The sequence below is a fragment of the Chelonia mydas genome, chromosome 26 (assembly GCF_015237465.2).
Source record: "Chelonia mydas isolate rCheMyd1 chromosome 26, rCheMyd1.pri.v2, whole genome shotgun sequence".
NCBI lineage: Eukaryota > Metazoa > Chordata > Testudines > Cheloniidae > Chelonia > Chelonia mydas.
The window spans coordinates 11,428,033-11,453,836 of NC_057859.1; the positions used below are offsets into that span (position 1 = coordinate 11,428,033).

The 25,804-nt window shown below is 46.6% G+C and overlaps 1 protein-coding gene across 11 annotated transcripts in view; it reads right to left on the reverse strand.

Moving 5' to 3' along the window:
- LOC102946939 (aldo-keto reductase family 1 member B1) overlaps nt 1–25,804 on the reverse strand; it is a 52,126-nt gene that overhangs the window by 22,236 nt on the left and 4,086 nt on the right. For 5 of the 11 annotated variants that reach the window (XR_006287606.1, XR_006287605.1, XM_043536496.1 and 2 more), the window contains exon 3: nt 18,995–19,024. The exons of the other annotated variants lie outside the window; for them this stretch is intronic. Coding sequence is in view for 3 of the 5 variants with exons in the window: in XM_043536496.1 (XP_043392431.1) it covers nt 18,995–19,024 (30 nt within the window). In the remaining 2 variants the exon portion in view is untranslated. The remainder of the gene's footprint in view (nt 1–18,994; nt 19,025–25,804) is intronic. 11 annotated transcript variants of the gene reach the window in all.

The window sequence follows — 25,804 nt, forward strand, 5'->3', positions numbered from 1 at the left end:
GCCTGGTCTCCAGCAGGATTTTGTTTCAAGAGAGCTATCTCGAGGGATCAGCGGACGGTAAACTACAATCACGTACCACAGCTGGATCGAGCGTGAGGGGAACATCCTGACTAGTGTTCACAAAACGCCTTCTGTACCTCGAGTGAGTCAGTGACCCGGAGCTGAAAGAGTCTAGCAAAGACGTGACTCTGAGAATGGGAGTGTCCGCAGCCCAAGGAATTTGTAACAGGTTATAAATAAATACGATTGCATTGCCCAGATTCTGAACTGCCCCTCGGAAAAGACCCAGAAATACCCAACTGCAGCCCAGAACACGGCTGCCTTCGCTGCCTGGCAATACACCGGCGGATGCCTCATCAAAACATTGAGCATATCTGCGGGGACGGGACAGCTCCAGCCGCTAGGCTGTGTGAGAGTCGGTGTTGTCAGAGCCGACATGAATCTGCTGTCTGAAAAGACAGCGAGATGCCACGCAGGGTTTAAACTCTATTTGAACTCCAGCAATAGCACTGAAGTTCAGCTAGCGCCAGTCTCTAATGCCCCTTGGTCATTAGGCCCTTGGGCTTCTGGGCTTGTGTTCTCGCTTGTTCTAGCAGCTTTGATTTTAAATGCACAAAGGGAGAGGACAGGAGGAAACTGGCTAAGATTACACTGAAACATGGAGTGCGGGGTGGGGGCACTGAAATAAAGGCAGATGTGTTCATGTTGGCTCTGAGTTCCAGGAGCCCAGTGGGTCGCAAAACTAGGCGGTCTGGATCAACGGTTCTGCTTTCGACCGGTCTCTGTGCTAAGCTTCAGCTTTGTTCAAAGCAGAGCCCCCTGCCTGACAACTCAGTTGCTTTCGATTAAAGCCACCTTTGTTTAGATTTGGTCTAGAGGCCTTATCCCGAAAGGGGCCACGTGCCCCTTGGAACGTACTCTGTACCCTCAACTCACGGCGAGGACGCTGCTTTGGGATCAGCACGCTGCAGGCTCGGGCCCTACATTGTTGATCCCGGCTTGTGTGGAGCACCGGCAAGCCTCATCGACGTCAATGGGAGTCGAGAGCATTTGGGGCTAGATTCACAGTGGGCTGAGGGCACTGCAATGCTGAGCTTTGCAGTAGCTAATTGCTAGGTGCCAGGGCTCCTCCCGCATAGTATGGTGAAAGTTGGGCACTGTACACAGGGGTTCTCAGAATCGAACGGGCTGAGCAGGGAGCAGCCTACGTAAGCTCGGAGTGAAAAGCAGAGGGAAAGGGCAGGGCCCAGATCCATAAAGGGAGCCAGGTGCCTAACTCCCACTGATCTGGGGCTCAGGCACTTGAGTGACAGGCCAGAGGGCGGTGTCTCTCTCCTCTCTGGATCCTCAGCTGTGAGCCCTCTCTGGGAGCGGAGCCCTTTCTCAGGAAAAAAAACAAAGAAAAAAAGCTTCCCCTTTACCCCTCCCACACCCGCATCCACACCACAGGGCGCTCACTGGGTAGGTGGGAAAGGCAGGTTTAAGCCCTTGCTTCAAATCGGGCAGAGCAGGGCTTCAAACCTAGGTCTCCTACAACCCCCGTGAGTGCCCCGGCCACTGGGCTACTGGATCCTGGTCGACACAGACACACACCGCGGCCTGAGTGGCTTGTGGGTGGGTCTGGCGTGCTTGGAGCATATCTGTCAGATCAGGCCCTGCAGGCGAGATAGGCGGAGGAAATCCTAGCTGGAGAATCCCACTGGGGTTTAGGCCGTGATTTTGTGAAGGTCCGTGGGCCTGAGCGGTTGGTCTTCGGCACCTAAAGAGACACTTAGGCACCTAAGTCCCTTTGTGAAACCAGCCCTTCACCAGAACACTCCAGCATCTTGCTGGATTGCGCCCTAGAGGAGCGTGACCCATCACCGATCTCTCGAAGGAGCTGCTCTGAGGGGGAGCACGTGGCTGAACACAAGCCCCCAAAGGAGGAATTTGCCATTCTCAATAGTTCTCAAATTTCACTGAAGAAGGGGGAGCACCCCATACCCCTTCGCCTGGGGCTGCCACTGGTAATCCAAACACTTGGTGGTGCCTCCAGAGAGCCGCTACTCAGATCCAACTGGCTGGGCGAACGCTTAGACTTGGATGATCCCTAATGACTGATAAGGAGACAGAAGATGGAGGTTCGCCAAAGCCGGGGTGGAAACTCACCAAGACGCAGCTAGCGACGGGGAGAGAGGGGAGCAAATCTAAGCCGGGGGTGGGGACACAGCTGCATTTACTCATTAGTTTTGTGGCTTTTCCTTGTGCCAGCTGCCCAGTCCCGGCAGGGGCTGGACACAGACCCGGCAATCCTGGGGCAGACCTGCCTTCCTTCCGCTGATCTCCATGGGTGTAATGTTATTACTACTGTCCCGGCACTCAGCGGGGGAACAAGCCGCAGGCAATTTCAGCTCTGCGCATTAAGCAACTCAAATATGAAGTTAATTCTAACAGGGCACATTTTGTACCACGTATGGATTAGAAGTATTGGTGTGGGATTATGTAATGGATGCATAGGAAGCTTTCTATGGGTAAGCCTTAAAAAAAAAATGAAGTCAATAGGTCATCTACAGCATCTAAATTAATCTTTTCATGCTTGGAATTTGATTTTGACCCTGTGTGATTTCCATGGCTATCTAGCAGAGGTACTTAGCTGGTTCCCAGCACTGTAGGGTGTGGGCACCTCCCACCCTTTAATATATTTAGCCTCACAACCCCGCTGTGAGGCAGGGCAGTGCTCTTACTCCCACTGTACTGATGGGGGAAACTGAGGCAGAGAGGCTAAGCCAACTTGCCCAGGTTCTCACAGGATGTTTGCAGCAGAGCAGGAATTGAATCTAGGTCTGCCACAACCCATGCTAACCACTGCCCCTCCTCTTCCTCCATATAGCAAGTCAGATTTCCAGCTAAGTGTCTTAAGGGCCAAATATCTAAGCGGTGCCAAGAAATGAGATCCAAACGGTGTGGCTTGGGGTGTCTCCAAACCTTGTCGGTGGTGGATTTGGGATTTTAGTGTCAGCCAATAGGTAGGGGGAAAATGCTAAGTTTGAGACAAGATAGAACAATGGTCCGATAACAGTAAAGACCCTCCCACTTAGCCAAAAGCTGCTTTTAGGAGCCGAGCTTCTGCTCTATTAACTAAAGCTATGTGGGAATTGGGTCCCATCCCCAGTGAATGTTGGGATTTTTACTTAGGAAAATCAAACAGCCTCCAAAACTGAAGATTTTCTACCAAAACCTAAAAGTTTTCTGGCAATTTTTCTCCAAATGTTCTCTTTTTGGGGGTGAGGGGTAGTGATTTGTGGGATTACTTCAGCTAAAAACTGTTAGCAAAACCATTTGGTTTTCTGCCAAAACGACTGGTTTTCCAAGAAAAAAAAACATTCAAAATACATTGATTTTTCCAGACACTTTCCATGAAATTTCTCACCTTTGTCCAAACCCCAATTTTTCATCAAAGCAAAGAGTCAACAAAAGATTTTCAACCACTCTCAAACCCTGCTAAGCGTGTGTATCACCATTCTGCCCCTTTATTGGGCGCCAGGCTGGGTGCTGGGCAAATCAGAACAAGACCCTGCAGGCCTGGATACCAGCTGCCACGTGGGATACATGACCTGCTTCTTTGACTTTTAATTCCAGCCCACGCTCTGTCGTGGACAGCTCTCTGCCCCTTCTTCTGCATGCCACGTGGAGCACAGAGGTGTGACAAGATTCTGGTCCCTTCTGCAAACATGTAGATTTCCCTGTGCCACGGTCTGGTTTTAAGAGAACCACCTTGTAGCTGACAGCTGTGGTCTATGCCCAGAAGTTGCAGGCCATGCAGCTGGCTTTAAACTCGCGTCCAGTGGATGCTCTGCACACCCAAGTGTGCAGAAATTCAGCAAAACGGGCTCCTTCCTACAGTGATTTGTTTGTTAGATTATGGGAACGTGCAGAAAGACATACGGAGATGGGGAAAGAGACATGTATAGGGATGACACTAGTTTGTTACACTGGAGCATTGCCCAATCTTAGCGTTCCCTGCTTAGCTCTCCAGCACATGAGCGCTATGGGGGGTGGGGTGGGAATCAGAATCCCAACACTTAACACCTTGAGTTTTGCAGCATTTGGATCCCAGAATTGGATCCCACAGTACGGATCCATCTCCAATACAGAACGGATCCATCTCCAATACGGAACATTCTGCAACACGGCAGGTGAGAACTGTGGTCGTTCAGCCCTTACGAAAATCAACTGGTTTAAAGTGGCGTTGAAATATCAAAAGCGCTGTGCAAAAAATATTTGTCTCCTCCATCCACAGGCCCACAAACCCGGCCTTTTTACCATCTAAGTATACAATAAATCAATTGGAATATAAATATTGTACTTACATTTCAGTGTATAGAATATAGACCAGTATAAACAAGTCATTGGCTAGAGGACATTTTAGTTTGTACTGACTTCACTAGTGCTTTTTATGTAGCTTGTTGTAAAACGAGGCAGATATCTAGATGAGCTGATGTACCCTCAGAAGACCTCTGCATGACCCCAGGAGTACGCGTACCCCTGGTTGAGAACCACTGCAAAACAAGCAGACGCTTTGTTAGCCGATGGCCAGGGATGTTTGGTGAGGTGCCAGCTATGCCCATTTATACCATCCGTGACTTTAACCGCTAGGACGCACTGTCCCTTCGCGGCGGGCAGCCCGGGCTAGGCTGACGGATGCCCCAAGGTCCTAACCACCCGTGACTTTAACTGCTAGAGCTCAGAGCTCCTTCGCAGCGGGCAGTCAGGATTGACTGACAGGCACCCCAAGAGTTTGCCCCATGGAGGCGGCACAACTCAACGCTAGGCTTTTAGTACTCTCACCTAATGGCCAGGCTTTATAGCCAAAACGGCTGAGGTTCTTTAATTGTGTTGGCTGCTTTACAGTAAACCAGAGAAAACAAGTCAGGCTTATGCACAACGGTTACCAAAATTTATTAAACTAGATTCTAATCATGTGGTTACAAAATTGCTAGTGCCTACTTATTTAAATATAGAGATGTTACACACACAAACAAGTTACAAAACTGAAGCCACAATCCCAAACAAAAAGAAAACAAAGTATAGAGCTCTATTTCAAAATATGTGTACGCTAAAGATAGGAGATCAGGTGTGGGTGTTTCTTACCCTCCTTGCATCTCTCGATTCCAGCGGTGCCAAGCCAGGATCGGTCACTCAATTCCGCGGAAAGACGAATAAGGGACAAGGCTTAGGGACCCTCTTAGCTGCAGAAGCCTTGGGAGGCTGTCACTTATCTGACCAGCAGATAGATAGTGAAAAGCACTCAAAAATCATGGTGCTGTAGGTCCCCTACTTATACCTCTGTACTCCTTTATTCTCTTTCTCCTTTCTATGCCAAATTGGGGCTGGTCTGTCGGGGTGACGCCAGCTCTCGCAAGAGTAGTTCACACTTGCAAGGGAGAAACAATAAGTTTCGACTACTGGACATTTCTTTTATCAGGGTAAATATTTTCCCACCTAGGATGTTGGTGTGTGTGCGCATCACGCTATTTAGTAGGGGCTAAGAGCCATGTCTGTCACAGCGCCTCTGCCTGCTGTGAGCTTAATCGTTGTATATGTTCCCAGAGGCACATTGTAGCAGCACACCTGTGCTTCTCACAGCTTCAAAGGCTGTGCTGGAGTGCCCTGTTGTTTTGGCTCCCGTGTGTTCCCAGTAATGCTGGTCTGGGGGGGGGGGGGGCTGGCTGTCTGGCTACACGCTTCCACTGCCTCCCAGTCAAAATTTAACCTCAGAGAGAATCTGCTTTGAAAACCCAATTGCCAAAACAAACTGATACCAAAATAAAACGTACAATTTCCAGGAAGCTCTCCACTCCAGTAATGTTTTTGTCGCCTTTCTTAAAAAAAATTTTTTTTTAAATTACAAGCATGGGAAAAGCATTCCTAACAACATTGTTAATTTGCCAGGTCGCTGTAGTAAAAATGAAATACTTGGAGTACAATCAAAGGCTAATTCTTTAAAAGCCAAACTCAAATGTGCTAAGGAGTATTTTATACAATTGCTTGAAAGATGTCATTTCATAAACTAGTCACATTTATAACTCCTGAAGAAACAAGTTTTAGAAAAATTCAAACTCATCCCTACCACCCCCACCCTCCCAAAAAAGACAGGACACCTTGCCTAGTGGGTAAAGCACTGAACTGTTACTTGTGAGTTCAATCCCCAGCCGTGCGATCTTGAGCAAGTCATTCTGATCAGCTCCTGCTCTGCAAATGGAGAAAATGCTTCCTTTGCCTGTCTTATCTAGTTACGCCCTGGTCCTGCAAACGGTGGGCTGCTATGCCCAATACAGACCGCCAAGGAAGCCACTAGCTCTCTGCCCATGCAGAGTTGCAAGACTGGGACCTTGGATTGTAAAAATCTTTGGAACAAGAAGTGTTTAATACAGCCCCAAGCGTGGACAAAGCCTCTACATGCTACCATAATCCAAATAATTATTATAATCCTTTAGATAGCTACCAATCCATCAGCAACAAAGTTCTAAATCTTACGGACCTTCTTGATAAGTCATCCACTCCCTTGGGATTAAGGGAGATGTGGCAAACACTTCTATGGGGTTATTAAAGTGCGAATATTTTGGTGTGTAAAGTGAATTCTAGGGGTAGTGGCAGGTGGTGTATTTAAGGGCCTCAGCTTGCAACCACAGGATTGGGTCCAAAATGGTAAGCTAAAAATAAAGAAAGGGGAGGAGATAACATGGCTCATTTGACACTGGGGACGTATGCCTTTCCCCGGCAGATGAGACTCTCCTTTTGAGAGAATGACAAAGCCAAATTCTGTATACCAGGTATCTCGCTGAATTCCCAGCCATCGACTGACATGGCTACCTGTCTTTTGACAGACTCCCTGCTTTTGCAGAACGTCATCTGGCTCCCACGTTCGGCAGTGGAAGGCAGGAGGGAGGTTGATGCGATACTGGCCAGCACCCCGCGCCAGTAGTTAGCTAGTAGCCCCATAGCTTTTTGTGGACTGTAAGCTTTTATATTTAAAACATTCTAGTTTTAGTTGAAGAAACTTTTCCCCACCCGATCCTCCTCAGTGCTGACTTCCTGAGTCTTCAGGTAGCAATATTTGTAAAGCAATAATTTCAAGAGAGGTGGATGCCCCATTCAGCTCAATTGTGGGTTAACTCTGAAGCCTACTGGCCAAGTAAAATGCCAGTTTGCTCCTTATTCCAGGGCTGCCCATTGCAGCAGAAGCCTCCAGCTATTCTGTGTTTCAGCAGCTCCATTTTCTCCTTCCCCTTCCGACTGCTGATAACAGGGTTCTTTCGGTAGGTGCTACTCAAGAGATTTCAACGAGGAGTCCATATAGCTCACTGGAAGACGATTGGGTCTTAGAGCAATGCTGGGTTTGCGGTGCGAGCTCTTACGAGCACCGTGGTAGGGAAATTTAAATGGATTGGGCTACGGGAGACCCCGTGAATTTGAATTATTTTCATGTAATTAACTTCTTCTAAAAAAAAAATCCAATGCACACTGAAAATCTCCAGTTAAGCAGACGGTCTTATCTCGCCTGTCTGACAAAGAGACGGTCACATACTGCCCACTGCTTGCTACCCAACATAGCGCCAGACAAGCCTGGCACCAGCTGAAGACCCAGTGTTTTAACACGAACAGCAGGGGAAAGAGGACATTGGGTTCCCTTGTTAGATATAATATTTTGTATCGCAAGAACCCTGTTTGGCCAGAGATCTCCAGCAGTTTTACAGCCATTTGATATACAGCGGTTTGCTGCTATTTAATAGCTAGTGGGCAAGTCTAATGATTCATATTGTGGTAGCACCCCGAATCCCTAACCAAGATCAGCGCCCCACTGTGCTAGGCACTGTACAAACATCATACAAATTTGTTCCCTGCCCCAAACAAGGAGAAAGTTTAAGTGATTTCCCCAAGATCTGGTCTGCATTAGGGTTATTTTCCAAGAGCGCTGGGCATGCGCCAACTGCCGATTTGGCCAATGCCCTGGGCATCGACGGCTACAGCCAGAGCTGAAGAGCCAGATTCGCTAGCTGCCAGCGTAACTGCTTTCTGTGCGGTGGAGACAGAGCAGAAAGATGGCCCACCTGGCACACCTTCCCCAGCTGGCTGCAGGGGGAGCCCAGGGTCCGACTTTAAGGTGCGCTCAGCCAACAGCGGCTCCTGTTTCTCTCTTCATCTATGCGCTTAAAGGAGAACGGGGCTCTTAGGAAAATCGGGCCCCCTGTGAGAGCTGACCCACCAGCCTTTTAAGCAATCAATTAGAGACTAACACATTTATTTGGGCATAAGCTTTCGTGGGCCAGAACCCACTTCATCAGATGCATGGAGTGGAAAACACAGGAGCAGGTATAAATACATGAAAGGATGGGGGGGGGGGGTTGCTTTACCGAGTGTGAGGTCAGTCTAACGAGATAAATCGATTAACAAGGGAGGAAAAAATAACTTCTGAAGTGGTAAGAGAGTGGCCCATTACAGACAGCGGCAAAGAATCCTGTTGCATCTTATAGACTAACAGACGTATTGGAGCATAAGCTTTCATGGGTGAATACATCCAATGAAGCGGGTATTCACCCACGAAAGCTCATGCTCCGATACGTCTGTTAGTCTATAAGGTGCAACAGGACTCTTTGCCGCTTTTACAGATCCAGACTAACACGGCTACCCCTCTGATACTTGACACCATTACAGACAGTTGACAAGAAGGTGCGAGTAACAGTAGGGAGAAATTAGTATGGGGGAAATTAAGTTTAGGTTTTGAAATGACTCAACCACTCCCAGGCTCTAGTCAGGTCTAATTTGATGGGATCCAGTTTGCAAATGAATTCCGATTCTGCAGCTTCACGTTGGAGTCTGGTTTTGAAGTTTGAAAGCTGCAGAACTGGAATTAATTTTGCAAACTGGATCCCATCAGATTAGGTCTGAATAGAGCTTGGGAGCAGTTGTGCCAAAAAAAAAACAGACTCCAACATGAAGGAGACAGGGAGCCTGGGGGAGGGGTAGTTAGGGGACAAGGAGTGGGGGGCGGGGGATGGATGAGGGGGGCAGGCTGTTTGCTGAGGCACAGCCTTCCCTACCTGGCCCTCCATACCATTTCGCAACCCCGATGTGGCCTTCAGGCCAAAACGTTTGCCTACCCCGGACGTGGCTGAAGTTGCATAACGTAGATCAATCCCGCCCTGCCCAGTCTGGAAGGAGAACGAGACCAGAGAATTGCTGCCATGGAGCTTACCTGCCAGGTCCCTAGGCCAAGTAAAGGTAGGCGGCCCCCAGAGAGCAGCGTTACCGTCTTAGAACTCATCACAAGGCTTTCAGCGTTTCCGTCTGGGAGCTCCTGACACATGGCGGCACCGTTTCAGGGACTGGACTTTTTATGCGTCAGCTAACGCAGCCGAGACATGCCCACAGGTCAGGGGATAAAATGACGACACCCTTCATAGTCACTGGCTATATGAGCAGCCAATGGGAAAGCTTAAGGATATTTTGCGGCCTTGAGAGTCCTGGAATGAAAGTCTTTATAGGAGCAGCTAAAACAAAAAAAATTCTGTCCTGCCAAAAAACCAAACCCCCCCCCCCCCCCCGCCCCCCACACCCTCCAGAAGCATCCTACCGGGGGGGGGGGGGGTCACCTGACAGGGAGCAATGCAGGAGGGGAAGGGAAGAGTCACCTAGACCCTTTCATCATTCCTACAGCTGAAGGTTCTGAAAACTAGAGACAGTCGGGGAATTTTCGGAGAAAACGCCTTTCTGTCGAAGAATACCGAGTCATCAAAATGTCTTACAAGACAGGGTCAGTTTCCACAAGATTCCCATTTTGAACTGGTCCTCTTTGGACATTTCTGAAATGAAAAGTTTGTTGCTTTTTGGTTCAAAAGGACTTTTTTTGTTTAGCAATCTAAATCATTTGGAGTAAAAGGAGTTTAACAAAAAAAACGTAACCAGTCAAAAACAAACACCAAACACTTGCAAAGTTAAACAAAATGTTTCAAAAGGTCAGAGTCTTTTTTTCTCCACATTTATTTTTGGATCATGAAAATTTTAGAAACAAGTTATTTATTAATGCAGCCTGGTCAATGTGAGTTAGGTAACCCTCAACATTGGTAGCTCCCTCTTGCTTTCTGGCCCAAGCCTTCTCTCAGATCTCTTTTAAGCCAGCATAACACCAGTAGAGTTATTCCTGACATGCACAGGGCTCAGGTGAGGGGCGAATCAGCCTCTGCCTCCCTACTGGAGTATTTAGTAGTGATAAGACTGACCCACAGGAAAGTAAAAGGTGAAGTGACTTTCCCAAGGTCACACAGCAAGTCAGTGGCAGAGTCAGGAATAGAACACGGCTAGCCTCTTAGAGAAAGGACATCAGTCTGGGACTTGGATTCAATTCCCTGCTCCACTATACCTCCTGGGAGTCCTTGGGACGTTGCTAAGGCCCAACTTATTAAAGGCTTTTAGGCCTTGAGCCACTCTGCATTGCAACACCCAGCTGACTTCGGTTCCTAGGTCTCATTTACACAGTGACTCAGGCCCAACACTGACTGGTTAGGGACAAGCAAGGTTCATATCCCTGCTCTTCCATTCTCCCACATAGCCCTGGTAGGTAGCATCTGTCTTAGTCTCTCCTGTTGGAGCCGCTCCGCGCTGTATAAATATTTAAATATTCACTGGGCCAAAAGGGAAGAGACACAGATTCCGTGGCCCAATGGTCAGAGAGCTCCCTGGGAATGCAGGAAACACAAGCTCAAGTCCATGGTCTGAATCAGGCAGAGCAGAACCCGGAGGACACATATTCCCAGGTGTGTGCCCTCATCACACGGCTGTTCTGGGGTGGATGGCTCTCAAACTTCCATCCTGGACCTGAGAAACCATTTTCCCATGGCAGTTTCATTAACACAGGTACATGCCCACAAAAGAGTTTGCGTTTCAACACACTGGGAATTGTTTGATGGAAAACGCCAGCCAGCTCGACTCATCGCCCAGCGCTGCGTTCATGGCAGAGTTGGTTGAAACGTTTGTGATGAAAAGTGGTTTTTTGGTCAAGTCATAAATTTTGGCAGCCCTCCACCCCCAAAAAAGCAACGCACTATTTCCCAACCATCTGTAATTTCCAGCCTGACACACAAAATTATTATTTACTCCTCTGGTGTAGCAATTCGTATAGATGCATATTTAAGCCTGCAATGGAAGTCAGATTAGAATGCCATGGTGGAACGCCTGATGCAAGCTAATTACCCTGCGTGCTCAGCCCCTGATTGCTGGCGTTAAATGCCTCAGATGTTTCCATTTGTTTGCTTTTTAAATCCCACAAGTAATTAGACCCCCGTTCTGGATTAATCACTTGTCAAATTGAATTTATTCAGCTAAAACCATGTTTTGAGCTATATTTGTATGTACAGTCAGGTTAATGGTCTGGTGTTCCACCTCAGACCAAGAAGCTACATGGGCAAGACCTATCAATTCACTCCAAAAGAACTAAAGCCGAATGTTCCTCCATGCAAGGGATTTTGTGACCACAGGTAGATATATTAGGCTTGGGGCTGTAAAGAGAAGGAATGACAAGAAGTAGGGTGACCAGATGTCCTGTTTTTATAGGGACAGTCCTGTTTTTTTGGACTCTCTTATATAGGTGCCTATTACCCCCTACCCCGTTTTTTCACAGTTGCTATCTGGTCACCCTAGCAAGAAGGGTTTAGGAAGGTCAAATATGGGAAGGCAGCCTTAGGCCAGACTAGGAATTTGGAGCAGTTGACATAAGAACAGCCATACTGGGTCAGACCAAATGTCCATCTAGCTCAGTATCCCGTCTTCCAACAGTGGCCAGTGCCAAGTGCCTTAAAGGGAACGAACAGAACAGGGAATCATCAAGTGATCCATCCCCTGTCGTTCATTCCCAGCTTCTGGCAAACAGAGGCTAGGGACACCATCCCTGCCCATCCTGGCTAATAGCCATCGATGGACCTAGCCTCCATGAATTTATCTAGTTCTTTTTTGAATCCTGTTATAGTCTTGGGCTTCACAGCATCCTCTGGCAAAGAGTTCCAATTCCTGATGAAAGATCTAGCGCATAAATTCTTTCATTTAAACCAGCGGTTCTCAAACTGTGGGTCAGGACCCCAGAGTGTGTCAGGACCCCATTTTAATCGGGTCGCTAGGGCCAGCATTAGACTTGCTGGGATCCGGGGCTGAAGCTAACACCCGAGTTCCACCTCCACCCAGGGGGGCAGGGCTCAGGCTGTGGGCTCCCCAGCTCCGCCCCCCCCCCCCCGCCCCCACACCCAGGGTGGTGGGGCTGAGGCTCCGTCCCCGCTCTCCGGGTCATGTAGTAACTTTGTTGTCAGAAGGGGGTCACGGTGCAATAAAGTTTGAGAACCCCTGATTTACACCAATAAAACTCCATTGGCTTCAGTGGAACCACTCCTAGTTTACACCAGCACAAGTGAGATATGAATCAGACCCATTAACTCTACTGAAGTTACTCTCAATTCTCACAGATGGGCATGAAAAGAAAGAACTAGGCCCAGTAACTTCAGTGGAGTCTCTTCCTGTTTATACGAAGGTAAGAGCGGAGAACTAGGTTCCAAGTCCTTTTCATCAACGTAAGCCGAAGAGAAGACTTTAGAGCAAAGTCCCCATCCAAATCTCCAGATCCAATTGCCTCCAAGTTTGAAGATTTGGGTATTAACTTTCCCTAGAGTTCAGAGGTATCTCAGATTCTGTCCCATCCCAGATATACTCAGGTGTTACTAACGCTGATCTAAGCCACATATCTACGCACAATGAAATAAGGTGATCCAATCACTGTTCGCTGGTTTGGGGGCAAGCCCAGATTCCCCGCCCCAACACGTAAAAAAAAAAAAAAAAAAAAAAAAAAAAATAATCAAAGGACAAAATCTGATAGCAGGTGTGCTCCCTTTCAAATAAAGAGAGGAAGAATGGTCTTTTGGTTAAAGCACAGGTCTGGGATTTGGGGCCAGCTCCAAGATTTGCTGTGTGGGATACTGCATCTCACCTCATCTCCCGGTGCCGCAGTGCCCCACCTGTACAAAGGAGACAACAGTATTTCCTTTGTCTTATCTACTTAGATAGCAAGAGACAGTCCCTGCGCTGAAGCCATTACAGTGACCATGTGTATACACAGCCCCTATCCCAGCAGGTCCTGATCTCAGCTGGGACTGCTAGGTATTACCAGAATATTATTAACCTGCCAAATCTTTTGGCTGTTTTCTGTTAAGCAGCCACAAATGATGAACCAATTAGTGTCTAGGCAGAAAGCCTTTGGGTGAGAAGTGAACTCTGCCACTACGGCGGCCATGAAGAACTCAGGAAGGCACTGAAGACCCACTGTGCAAGCCACTTACTACTTTACTAAATAAGACCCAGGCGAGCAACTGCGAGGGAGATTAAAGGGATGCCAGCAGCGGGCTAGTCACGACGGCGGTTCTGCCAATGGGGCTGTCAGTTTAGTGAGTGAATTTGACTCCAAACAAAATTACTTTCAAACCAGACCAGACAGTCTGCAATGCAGGAGTCTATATTTAGCAGCAGCTGAAGCTAGGGCCCGGGGGAAATGAGACCAAGCACTGCAGTATTTACTGGGTAGAACGTAACATTTGCTGTTCAGTGGTGACCGTCACGGATACCCCAGGACTGATGTTTGATCGACTGCCATTTTATTTCAGTCTATTGAGCAAAATTCAACCTCCGTGTAATCAGCCCTGAGGCTGCTCGAGTTAACACCAGGGCCCAGACTGATGGCCCCAGGATTATGGACACTTTTCTACATCTTCAGCCTCCCAAATTGGACTGTGCATGCCTCCCCTCTGCTGGAGGGCTGAGCCACTTCCCTATTTAAAGCCCTATAAAACTTAATAGGGACGGGAAAAAATAGGGTTCTATAGAAGGAACTCTAAAACCTTAAAGAATTTTAGAGGGAACAGGATTCTCGCTATAGGGTTTTGCACCATCCTGTAGAAATCTATAGTAGAGATCTCTCTCCATTAAACCACAGAGGATGGTTAAAAAACCCTTGAGAGACGTTCTCATTCTCTCTTAGGTTATCCCTTTCAATAGGGGCTCTCCTACCACACACAGGGTTGGGGTAATGGGAAATTGTCACAGTTGCTGGGTTTACTGGACCGCTGACCCTTCCCCATCTCTTAGAGGACACCCCTCCACCCCACCACCACCCTTCAGGCCTCAAACGGTCACCTCTTTGCGGGAGGGTCACGTAAAGGGAATCTGGTTGCAGTCCCCCCAGTGTATCAACTAGGATTAGCTAAATCAGACCTGATTTATGTCCAAACTGCTTTTCTTTTCCCGGAGCACTGACAGGTGCAACCAGTGACCAGACAGCTCTCTCTAAACCAAGTATTATTTATTTAGGACAAAACAGATCTTAGCACAACAAACAGACAGCGCGTGTGTAGTTTACTAGGTGTCTACCCATCTTCCACACGGGATCCCTGGTAAGTCTGACGCCCCATCAACTCCTTGCTGAGCCTCTCTCTCTCTGCATCAACTTGTCCATGCCAAAGATAGTTGACAAAACTCTGGCCAGCCCCTGGCAACTGACCCTCGATTCCTGCGAAGGGTAACTGCTTATAACCCTTTGATCTGGTAATGCTCAGCATTGGCGAACACGAGGTAGGAGCCTTGAAGCTAATAGCTTCCCCCATTGTCTGTCAAGCCTGTGCCTGAGTATTCCTACCTGGGACCATTGTTCTCTGGCTTGTTCCAACTGAATAGATATAGTCATATATTGTGATAGTTTATTGAGAGAGACTGTATAACTTGTCTAAGCATTCCACTAGGTTGCCAGCAGTATTCTTAGACTACTACAAAGGCTCTCTCACAGAGTATAAAATTATATGAATATAAAAGGGTTGCTAATAAACCAACAACATGGAAGTGTTATTGCATTATTTCAAAGCCACTGCTTTCCACTCCGGCACGGGCTGCATTTCAACTGCTCCCAATTTATTCGCAGGTTTCGAGACGGGCTGCGAAGGCTTGGATTTTTAGCAATGCATCTGGAATGGACTGAGGCTCGGGTTCAGAGAGTACATAGCCCAGGTGGAGTGAGGACCGGGGCTCAGATATGAAGCTGCGCTCAGGAGAGATTTCGGCCTTCATTGGTGGATCTCACAGGATCCAGGGGTAGAGGTCTGCCGTCTTTTATTGTGAGATAAACAAGATGAGTCTCTTCTGCCGGTGAAAGAGACAAGCTGTCAAAGGACACAGCTCTGTGTAAGCTCGAAAGCTTGTCTCTTTTAGCACCAGAAGTTGATCCAATAAGAGAGATCACTTCACCCACCTTGTCTCTCTCTCATATCCTGGGACCAATTCAGCTACAACACTGCAAATATCTTTTATTATGTTTATTACATGACCTTCCGGGCCCTGATTCAGGAAGGCCCTTAAAGCCCGTCACAGCTTTTGAATGCATTAAAGTAGGTTCCTGAATCAGCACCTACATAACGATTCTGCTGACCTCATACATTTACAGCTCCTATTAATATCAATAGCCAAATTTCAAGTTAGGTAGCCTCATTCTTACTGCTTACATTTATTATTTGCTTGATGGTAGCGCTTAGAGACTTCGCCTGAGATCAAGGCCCCAGCGTGCTAGGTTCTGTGCGCACACAGAAGGATATAGTCCCTGCCCCAAGAGCGTACAATCTTTTTAGAATTATCCACATTTTGAAAGATAGGGAATTTCGGCGCACAGAGACACGCCCAGGGTCATACACAAAGAGCCAGTAATTGAACCTAGGTGTCCCGAGTGTCTGTCCAGTGCCTTAACCACAAGGCTTTTTATTCCTCTCCATTCCCTCTGCAGTTTCAATAACATTCTTCCTGTCCTGTCCTAATCAGTCGGCGTGCTTCTACATGCACTCTTCAACCATACTCCCCCTTGAAAAGTGGGGACACTTCACAGAGGGGGCAAAGCAATTCTTGCCTGTTTGGTGAGGTACTTCCGGTTAGCCTTTAGGCTGAGAGGTGCCACGAAGAAATGAAAGTCATTAGCATCCTTTCCCCTCCATTCTGACCCAAGGGGCATTCAGAAAAAAATGTTAAATTGTTTATTTCAGCTGATGGAACTGCGCTTTGGAGCAACCTGCAGAAATAAATTATAAACGATATAAAATTCTTCAGTCAAGCTGTGCGAGGGCTCGATAATGAGACTAATAATTGTACTCCGAGCTGAAATTCATTAGCAGAACACTCGTTTTTGTTACTGTGGGCACTGGCGACTGCTGATTTGAAACTCCGTGGTTCCCAAAGAAAGATTTCCAGAGATATTAAGTGACACAGGAATCGTTTGTCTGAGATGAATTTGCAATTCTAGCGAATGCTCCAAAACCCTATCGCGGGTAGGTGTGTGATTAGCTGATGAAGGGCATTATCTTTACAAGACCTCCCAACCAGCTGTGCTCAAGCATCTGCATAACACCTAATGGCCCTGATGCTGCTCATGGCCCCATTGTGCTCGGGCCTGTGGAATAAAGGGTATGTCTAAACACCTATGGCTTTCCCGTGCCTGCTGATTCGGGCTTGCTGGCTCAGGCCGGAAAGCTCTTCTGTTGAAATTATTTCAGCCAGCCTTGCAAGCAAACACATTAACTGTGCATCCGAATAAGGCAGGCAGTTGCTTGTACAATGTTTATTATGGTAATGTCTAGGAACCGGCCAAGAGAACAACATTATACAGTCACAAAAGTAGGAGATCAGCTTTCCCCAGAGAGCTTACTTCACTGCAGGCCTGCCTTTATTCAGGCTCAGACCCATAAAGCACAGTTCCGACTAGCCACTCTGCTACGCTGGTTACATGCTGATGTACTCCGTACAAGTTAAATGAGTTACACTGTCATAAAACCAGTAGATTGAAAATAAGGTCCTTTAATCCTGTAACAGGATCCTAGGTCCAAACACCCCCAAACTGGTGTGTTCCATAGCTGGATCCAAATCTGTCAGCTTGAGACCATTCTTACTAATATAAATGATCTGAGGGGGGTTTCAAAATTGTAACCAATTCAGTTACACCAGGGAGGAATTTGGTCCAGTGTTTGGTCGGGAAACTATTCTTTGTTTAAGTGATGTGCATGCCCATGTAGATTTATCTCCATTTCACTGACATAATTGTGTATTCCAGGAGATGATCCAAACGCAGACCCATTTATCCAAATCAGCCTGATTCTGACTTAGACAAGAACAACTGGACCCCTTCACAGCGCCTCATAAATCACAAGATGCATCAAGATGGCTGTTGGCCTTCTCTGAACTCCTTCCAATTCACCAGCATCTTCCTAGTAATGAGGTTCCCAGAACAAGATGCAGCTTCCCAGCAGCGGGAGCGAGGCTATTGCATCCCTGCATCAATCTGTGCTGCTCCTGCGTTTTAGAACCAGAGCGAAAGCGGCCGGAGGTCATCTGAAGGACTTTCACTGAGGTCAGTGGGCTTTGGATCGGGTCCTGGCAGCAGAACAGTGCATTGGCTTTTCTTTGCAGCCCTACCACATACTGAACTCATTTCCAATTTGCTCTCACTCCCAGTGATCTTCCTGGACCTTGGTTAATATTCCATGAGGTTCCATTGCAGTAACCCACAGGTTCCGTTCTGTACACGTAACCCACACACCTTCTGGGTGGGGTGTTCTGTCCCATCTAGTGACACCGGGACCACTTAAAGAGAGAGAGAAAATGAGTCTGCTCGACAGCCTTAGCTAACCACCAGTTGGCTTTTAGCTCATGGGGTAGCGGCTCATGCACTAAGCTCCAGAGATCCCGGGTTTGATCCCACCCGCTGACGCCCGGAGTCTGTCGGCATTACATACACACGGCAAGTTCAGTGCATGAAGGGGGACGGAGGATCTCTGAGAGCTTCAGATGCAACGACCTTGAGGCTTGCTTTCCCATTTGCAAAGGGTCAGTACCATGTTATTTCATTCTTCAGCACTGCCATTCATCACAGTTAAAGCACTTTAGAAATGGAAATCAAATGAAGCAGGAGGAACCGTGACCTTGTCAATATATAGCATTCTGCAGCAAGAAAGCCGCCGTGTGCCCTTGAAATAAAAACATTTTCCAGCATTGAATCAGTTTCCTTAAGAAGCAGCCAACCCATTGATAGAACCGTGACTTTAGAGCAAGTCCATGGAACAGTCAGGAGTTCTGATTCCCAGTCCCCTGCTTCCATCACTAGAACACACTCCCCTCGTGACATTGCAGTCTTGGTATTTTTGCTATTTAGACGATATTACAAAATGTTTTGAGGTCCTTGGCTCTGAAGTGCTAGAGAACTGAAGAGCATTATAAGTAGTAGTCCCTTAAAATGGGACAAGATAAAGACCTTATCCTTGGATATTTGTGGGCACTGTAACAAAGAAAAAGAGACCCTGACGCGTGTGTTATAGGATTGTCCAACAAATCAGACAGCTGCAGAAAGAGGGGGACACAAACGTTAAAATAGCGCCCAGCTTCAGCGGCCAAACCTCTGCCAAAAATGATATCCTAGGTTTTTTTTTTTACCTGCTGAGTTGGGTTTAACTCCACCGCCGTTCTGGTGGGCTGTAATGATCACCAGGCATTTTACAAAAATGGAAGAGGACGCTTATGCCCAGAACAGAGAAATGGTATTCACACTTGTCCGACCTATCGGCCAAAGAAAGAAACAGCTTATCTCCAGAGAGAGCAATTCTATTACTCTGAAGAAATTTGGACCCTATTTCTAGATACACTTGGATAAAAATGGAGATCTGGAATTCTTTGATCCATCTCAACATTCCCCCAACCCTCCTCTTTTTCCCTTTCTCCCAGTTCCCTCCTCTCCCTATTCATGTAGGTCTTTTATTTTATTACTTTTACGCTCCCCTCTTACGCCCCCTAATGTGTGTCTACACTATTGTCTGGTCTTGCAGCTTTGACAAGTTGTAAAATTGCATAATTCTATTGGCAAAACCACACAGTATTTGGAAACACAAAAAAGTCAGTCATTTATCTTTTTGTACTTCTCCTTATCGGTTTCTTCCTGAAACAAAAATAATCACAAAAAATAAGAAATAATGCTGTATTTTGGTTAAACATACCGATTGGCTTCAAATTGTAGTGCATTGGCTTGGTTCTGTGTGCAAGCTGGGAGCTTTTAAACCTTACTTTGTGTGACTTGGGGCTGAACTCTCTAGCTCATCATTTTCAGATGAAATAAAAATTTAACCATAAGCACCGAGTGCTCTCTGCACCGTACACGTGACTGGTTATTTTTACTTGCGACTGAAAAGTACCGAAGGGAATAGAAAAGGAAGAGAAGGCATAAAGACAGGCTAGGAAGCAACCGACACAGACTGGGTATCACAAGAATTTGGTATATGTTCCTGGAAGCCCCAAACAGTTTAGCACAAAGATAACCATGACCTATTGAGTGAGAAGAACATAGGGTCTGTCTACACAATACACTAAGCCAAGGCTCTGACTTAGGTTTGACCCAAGACTCACTTACGCTGACACTTAGTCTGACTTGGGTCAGCAAGCACAAAAGACCGAGGTTCTAGGACCCTGCTAAGGGGTGGGTCAGGGCTTAAATCCCACTGAAGCTCTGGTCCAAATGCTTTAATTTTGCAGTGTGGATGCAGCTCAAGCCACAAACCTGAGTGGGAAGATCTGCGTAGCGTAGTATGGATGCATTAGCATGGCTGTGAAACCCAGAGCCAGCAACTATAAACCCAATGCAGTTTGGACTTTCAAACATAGGCTTGGAAACACCGTCCACCAGCCCAGGTCTCACAGACACGGGTTTTCAATGCAGTGTAGACATACCCATAGAGACCGGCACAAGCCACAGAGTTTGGCTCTGGATTGATACCACCACCAAAAGTTCAGGGACATTAAGATACAATGATCTCTAATAATATAAGCCCGTTTCATGCCTTGATCTCATTACAAAAATATCATCCCCATCCTTTCTACAGATGGGGAAACTGAGGCAGAGAGAGGCTTAACTTGCCCAAGGTCACATAGCGAGTAAGTGGCAGAGCCAAGAATAGAATTGCGGTTTCTGAGTCCCACTCTAGTGCTCAGCCCATTAAGCCAAGCTACCTTCCCCAGTGGGCTGCTATTTAGGTTACTTGTGCTAAAACCGTCTCCCTTTAACTTAATCCTGTTTGCACAAGAAAAGAAGAGGCCTTCCTTTGAAAAGTCACTTTTGAGCAGTCTAAAGTGCGAGGCCTAGCAGTGGCCTTGCTATTTGCTATCGCTCCCCGGCAGTCGGTCCCCAGGGCGCACCGCTCTGACACGTTCGGATTGGAAATACTCATTCTCCGAGACTGGCAGTTTGATTTAGTGGGTGAATAATTGGATTTCTGGCCACGTCATCTCAAAAGCTTCAGTGAACCCGGGGGCGGGGGGGGGGGGCAACACAGCTCGCAAGGTCAGGAGCAGCATAACCTATTCCTAGCCAGCAGAAGCCATCTATCAGGCGGTTCAAAGCCCCTTTTTCTTTTGCATCAGAGTCTCAAACTGCATTCCTGCAGAGAAGCTGTCCAACGGGTCAGCGGGGTAGCATGAAAAAGGGTAAATCAACAAAGCGTGGGTGCGCGCGTTCCTGTAGTAGCCACTTTGGGGACCCACTGTGTCCACTGCAGTGATAAAGAAGTCATTACGAAAAAAAGCCTTATATTCCCTAAATGCTGCTTTGCATGGGGTCCTGTGTTAGGCCAGAGTTACGCCTTTTGTCCCAATTGCAGAGTGTCCCACTCGACATGAATAGGACACCAGATTAGATTCAAACGAGAGAGATCATTTATGCAATATTTAAACCAACCAACCAACCAACCAACACCCCCCCTTTCATGTAACAAGGCCCTGGGGAGGCCACCTTTTGGGATTGAACCCTGGAGCTCTGGATGTAAAGGCCAGAACCTCTACCGTTTGAGCTAAAAGACCAGCTCCATTTGTTCAGAGGCAGTAGCAGACTCAAACCTCTTTGTTCAAGATGGTTGAAGTTTTTCATTTACAAAAAATTGGGTCCTGAAAACCAAATTTAAATAGAAATTCCATTAAAGTTTTCAGAAGAAACAATGAGTTTCTTCTGAAGTTTTTCCAGGGAAATAGGCATACCGTTTCCCAATCAGTTCTACTCTTTAATTAGTCCAGACACTAGAAGGAGAGAAAGCCACACTTGGCCAGTGTGTTACATTTATGACCATGAATCTGCAGCAAGAATTTTTGTAACTCCATAAAGAAGTCTCAGACTTGGTTTTGTATTTGTACCGGGCCTTGGTGTAGGACTCTCAGGTGCTACCACAAAGAAATAAATACTCTATTTGGCCAAAAATATACAGCGATGAGAAACATTCCTAAAAGCCTTCCCTCACCACAGTGATGATTTGAGAACCAGAACAACATTCAGACGGATTCAAGATAAAATAATTCTTTGTCCACTGTTGCAAAGCTCAGGCTACGTATCTAGCTACCACCACCTCCTACCCCACAACAAGGACAAACAGGTCATAGTGCCAGCTATTCTCTCAAGATCTACTCTCCTTCAGCAGCATCCAGTCTCTCTGGTGGCAGATCCATCTTTAAGATGCAACCAGCACGGGAAGGAAATCAAAAAGAACTTAATCTGCAGTAAGCATGTTCAGGCCTTGACAGCTAAATTCATTTCCCTCTTCCCCTTTGTTCTTCTTCCTCCTTTCCATTATCATTCAAATTTGAATCCCTAGGTATGATCCCAGTCTATCCATTCTCCATGGTGACGGCTGCCTTAGATCAAGTTAAATTGAGCTGTGATGGATTTCCTAAAACCTCAGTCTGCAATGGAGATAGCCCCTTTGCAAGTCCGGTCTCCATTAATATACAGAGTAACTATAGCTACTGAAAAGCCTCTCTCTAGAGAACTTCTGCTAATGAAATATCGGTCATTATGGCTCAGACTTGTTCAGCAACAATTCAGATGAAAGCCTGGCGGTCTTCATTCTAATGGAAGACATGAGCCTCATGTTTGAGCTACCGAACTGCCAGCATAAAGCTACTTAATTACAGTTGTGTGGTGCCTTTCATGTCAAAGCACTCTACAAATGCACAATATAGGATTTGCTTTGTCCACCACTGGACAGCAGCCACCTCTGAGATGCACCTTGGCAACTGTTTTAACAGGGCACAGCAGTTTAGGAAAAGAAGTGAAGATTTAGCTGGTGTTGGTCCTGCTTTGAGCAGGGGATTGGACTAGATGATCTCCTGAGGTCTCTTCCAACCCTAATCTTCTATGATTCTATTATTCTAATCCTACAACCACTTGAATACGGAAGACGGTGTGGGGACTGAAGTCACTGGAGTTACTTCTGATCCACAACGGCGTAAGTGAAAAGAGGACAATTAGACTCAGGGTGGAAGAAGGGCATCTGCAAATGATATGGGAGCAGTTTTTCAGCATGGATAAAGTTCTCTGTTGCCTAGATTACAATAACAGAGATGAAAGTTACCCCAGATGGCACTAGACGGAGGTTTGTAATAAGAGACAGTAGACCTGTGTTTAGTCATTTAGGGCCCCATCCAGCCCCATTTGAAGTCAATGGAAAGACTTGCACTGAGTCAGGCCCTGAGTACACTCTAGTGGTTAGAGGGCAGTACTAGGAGACAAGATTCCTGGATCCCACTCCTTGCACTACCATTGCCTGTCCATAGAGAAGGAGGATAATAACCTACCTCCTCTGGATGGGGAGGATTTAATATTTCCAGAGCATTTTCACCCAAGAACCTCAGAAAGTGCTACAGAATTGCTGAGTAACTCTAAACTGCCCGGCATTTGGTTTCCTCAGATCTGTCATCTGCCCGGATCTCTTTCCTAAGGCTGCATTTTGATAGGTTTGCATCGGCTTCTAAAGCATGCAGTCTAGTCACTGTAATGCTGAAACATTACAAACAAATCCAAATAGCTGTGGAATACAATACCTCAAGTGCCGTGCATGAAATAATTTACCCTCACAATGCCCGCAGGAGGCAGGAAATCATCATTTGATTTCAGTAGAGACCCTTCAGCCTGAAATTTGAAGTACCACAGTGAAGCATCGAGCCTTGGACTACAGGAAGGGAAAGAAAGTCTGCCCGGTTTCATTTCCAAGCACTTCTTGCAGCTACTATGCTGCATGCATCATAAATCATTAAACAGCTGGCGTTCTTCCTGAACGAATCACTGCTTGAGCGTAACTTGAGAAATGGCAGAGAATGGAAAGCAGGAAGCTAAAAAAGGGGAACCGAATATGTATGGCTCAACTAACCTTGTTAGCCTGCTCTTCCTAGCCATTAACGCAGACTCAGAGGAATCATTTGCTGGGCTTCAAAACTGAATTTGTGATCTAATTCTGCTGCTGCTAATGCTGTGGGTTTTTTCTGGGTTTTTTTTTTTGGCAGTGCTAGATGATGATCTCATTGGTGGTGGCTTATAAAAAATTTAATTCCCTGCATTAGCAGCAAATACTCTGTAGCTTGTGGCAGGACTTGTGTTTCATGTATCGCAACTAGGATCCTTACGCTGTGCCGAAAAATATTTACACTCCTTTTTGCAGTGGATTATTTTCAAGCTTTTGATATTCTAGATTATAAATGAATGAGAGAGAGCGTTTACTTCAAGCAGTCTGCCATAAATTCTGACATGTAAATGCGTTTGCCATATGGATACTAAAGCAGTTAGTAAGCTTACTTACACAATACAATTCCTTTTCCAATCCAGCAGCTCTAAGGTAACATGGGTAGCGTGCACAAAACCACCTCAGTTAACATACATCCGTCGGGCCAGATGTATCTCACAAAGGCAGACATACAAGGGCCATGAATGGATGACTTGAGGATTCATGGTGAGTTGGCGCAAGGACTCTATTCCACATTCCATGTGTGACATCTGCCTTCTTGGCCAATATACCAGGTACGAAACCAGGGACTTCCAGAGCTAAAAGCACGAGCTGTTACAGAACAAAGCTGGGGCTGTAACAACTCCTATCCTCACAGTTACCCCGAACTATAACACACACATTCATCAGGGGGTTACACACGCCTAGTTCTTCCCACTTTGTGTTGCAAGCACTCCACACGCAGGCCTCCCATTGACTGCCATGGGAGTTGCACTGGCAGGATTGGACCCAACTGAACAAATCTAAAGTCTGCAGGCAGATACTGTATTCTACAATCGACTATTATTTCTATGACAGTAGCATCTGGAGGATCTGACTGCAATCAGGGGCCCATTGTGCGAGGTGCTGTAAAAATCACATAAATAAGAGACAGCTCCTGCCCCAAAAAGGTCACAGTCTAAACAGACAAGACAGACAGATGGGGGTGGGGGAGAATTAGCATAATATTTCCTCTAAGTGGGGAAACTGAGGCACAGAGATTAAATGACTTGCCCAAGATCACACAAGAAATCCCACTCCCGTGCCTTAACCCTAAGACCATCCTGCCTTGTCACCTACTTTCCAATCTTCTTACCAACCTAATCCCACTCAGCCTCTTTCTATGGCTTCAAACCCTAAGTAACATTTGCTTAACACTGGAACAGTATTTCCATTCACTTTTGCGGTGATCTGGTGATTTATGGTGTAATTATCTGCATGCCCCTATTTTATCACCTCTGTAATTGTTTCTGTCTTTCAGTGATATTTCTCCCTTCCCCACTCTTACACACACACACCCCCGAGCTTGCTGAGCAGGAATCCATTTTTTGTATTAAAAAATAAACAACAATCATAAATGGGATAAATATCAAAGCCCTCTCTTCTCTGCAAAGCAACCTGACCCTCACCACATTTCTGAAAGGTTATTGGCTGTGGGTGAAACAACTGCACCTAGCAGAGAAGAAGGATTTCCTCCACTGTAGGAATGACAAGGTGGGATTTGTTGGCCTGTGTGTTATACAGGAGGTCAGACGAGATGATCACAAATGTCCCTTCAGGCCTTAAGGATCTACGAGCCTCTCCCTGAACAGATGTCAATTTTCCAAAACTGCAACCAGCTTCTTTTCTTCAAAACAGTTCAAGAGAAAGTGCTTTTTGATTATTATTTTTGCAGCCGACTAAATACACATAGAAGTATCAGAAAGGTATTGACTTTAAGGGTCTGTCTCCACTGCTTTGTAAACTGAATCTGTGGAACCTGGGCTCGTGGACTTGGTGTTTCCAAGCCTGCGCTGGAGTGTCCACACTGCATTGTAAACCCGGGTTTATACTTGCTGGACCCGTGTCTCACAGCCGTGCTAATGCAGCCATCCTGAACGAGCCAGTCTTGACTAGGATCTGCAGCTTCAGCTGCATCCACACTGCAAAATAACAGGGGATGGACCAGAGTCAGAGCAGGACTTGGGTTCTGACCCATGCCCTTGCAGGGACCTAGGTCCTGAGTGCTTGCTGACCCGAATCAGGCAGATTTATGTGTGGATGGAAAGCAGGCTTGGTGGAAACCAGAGTCAGAGCCTGGGGTTAGAATGCAGTTTAGCCATACCCTAAGGAGTCAAAGGGACTGAATTAGAAATGACAAGGAGATCTTTTTTGGCCTGGTTTGGGGGGGTTAAGGATGGATTAGAGGGATTCTGAGCTGCGGGCAGCTATGTAACTGGACAAGGATGTCTGGGTGTTTTCTGGCTACTGCTTCTTTACACACAGAGGAATTTCCCTGCCATTTTGTGAAGCAGTTCAGTTCAGATGCAGGATGTTACAAACTGAATCACTGTATATATACACACTCTCTTTTATGGAAGCTTTATATTTGTTCTTCGTATTTTGGTTTCCTTAGCCTGAAAGCAAGTTATGGTAGCTAGACGAAG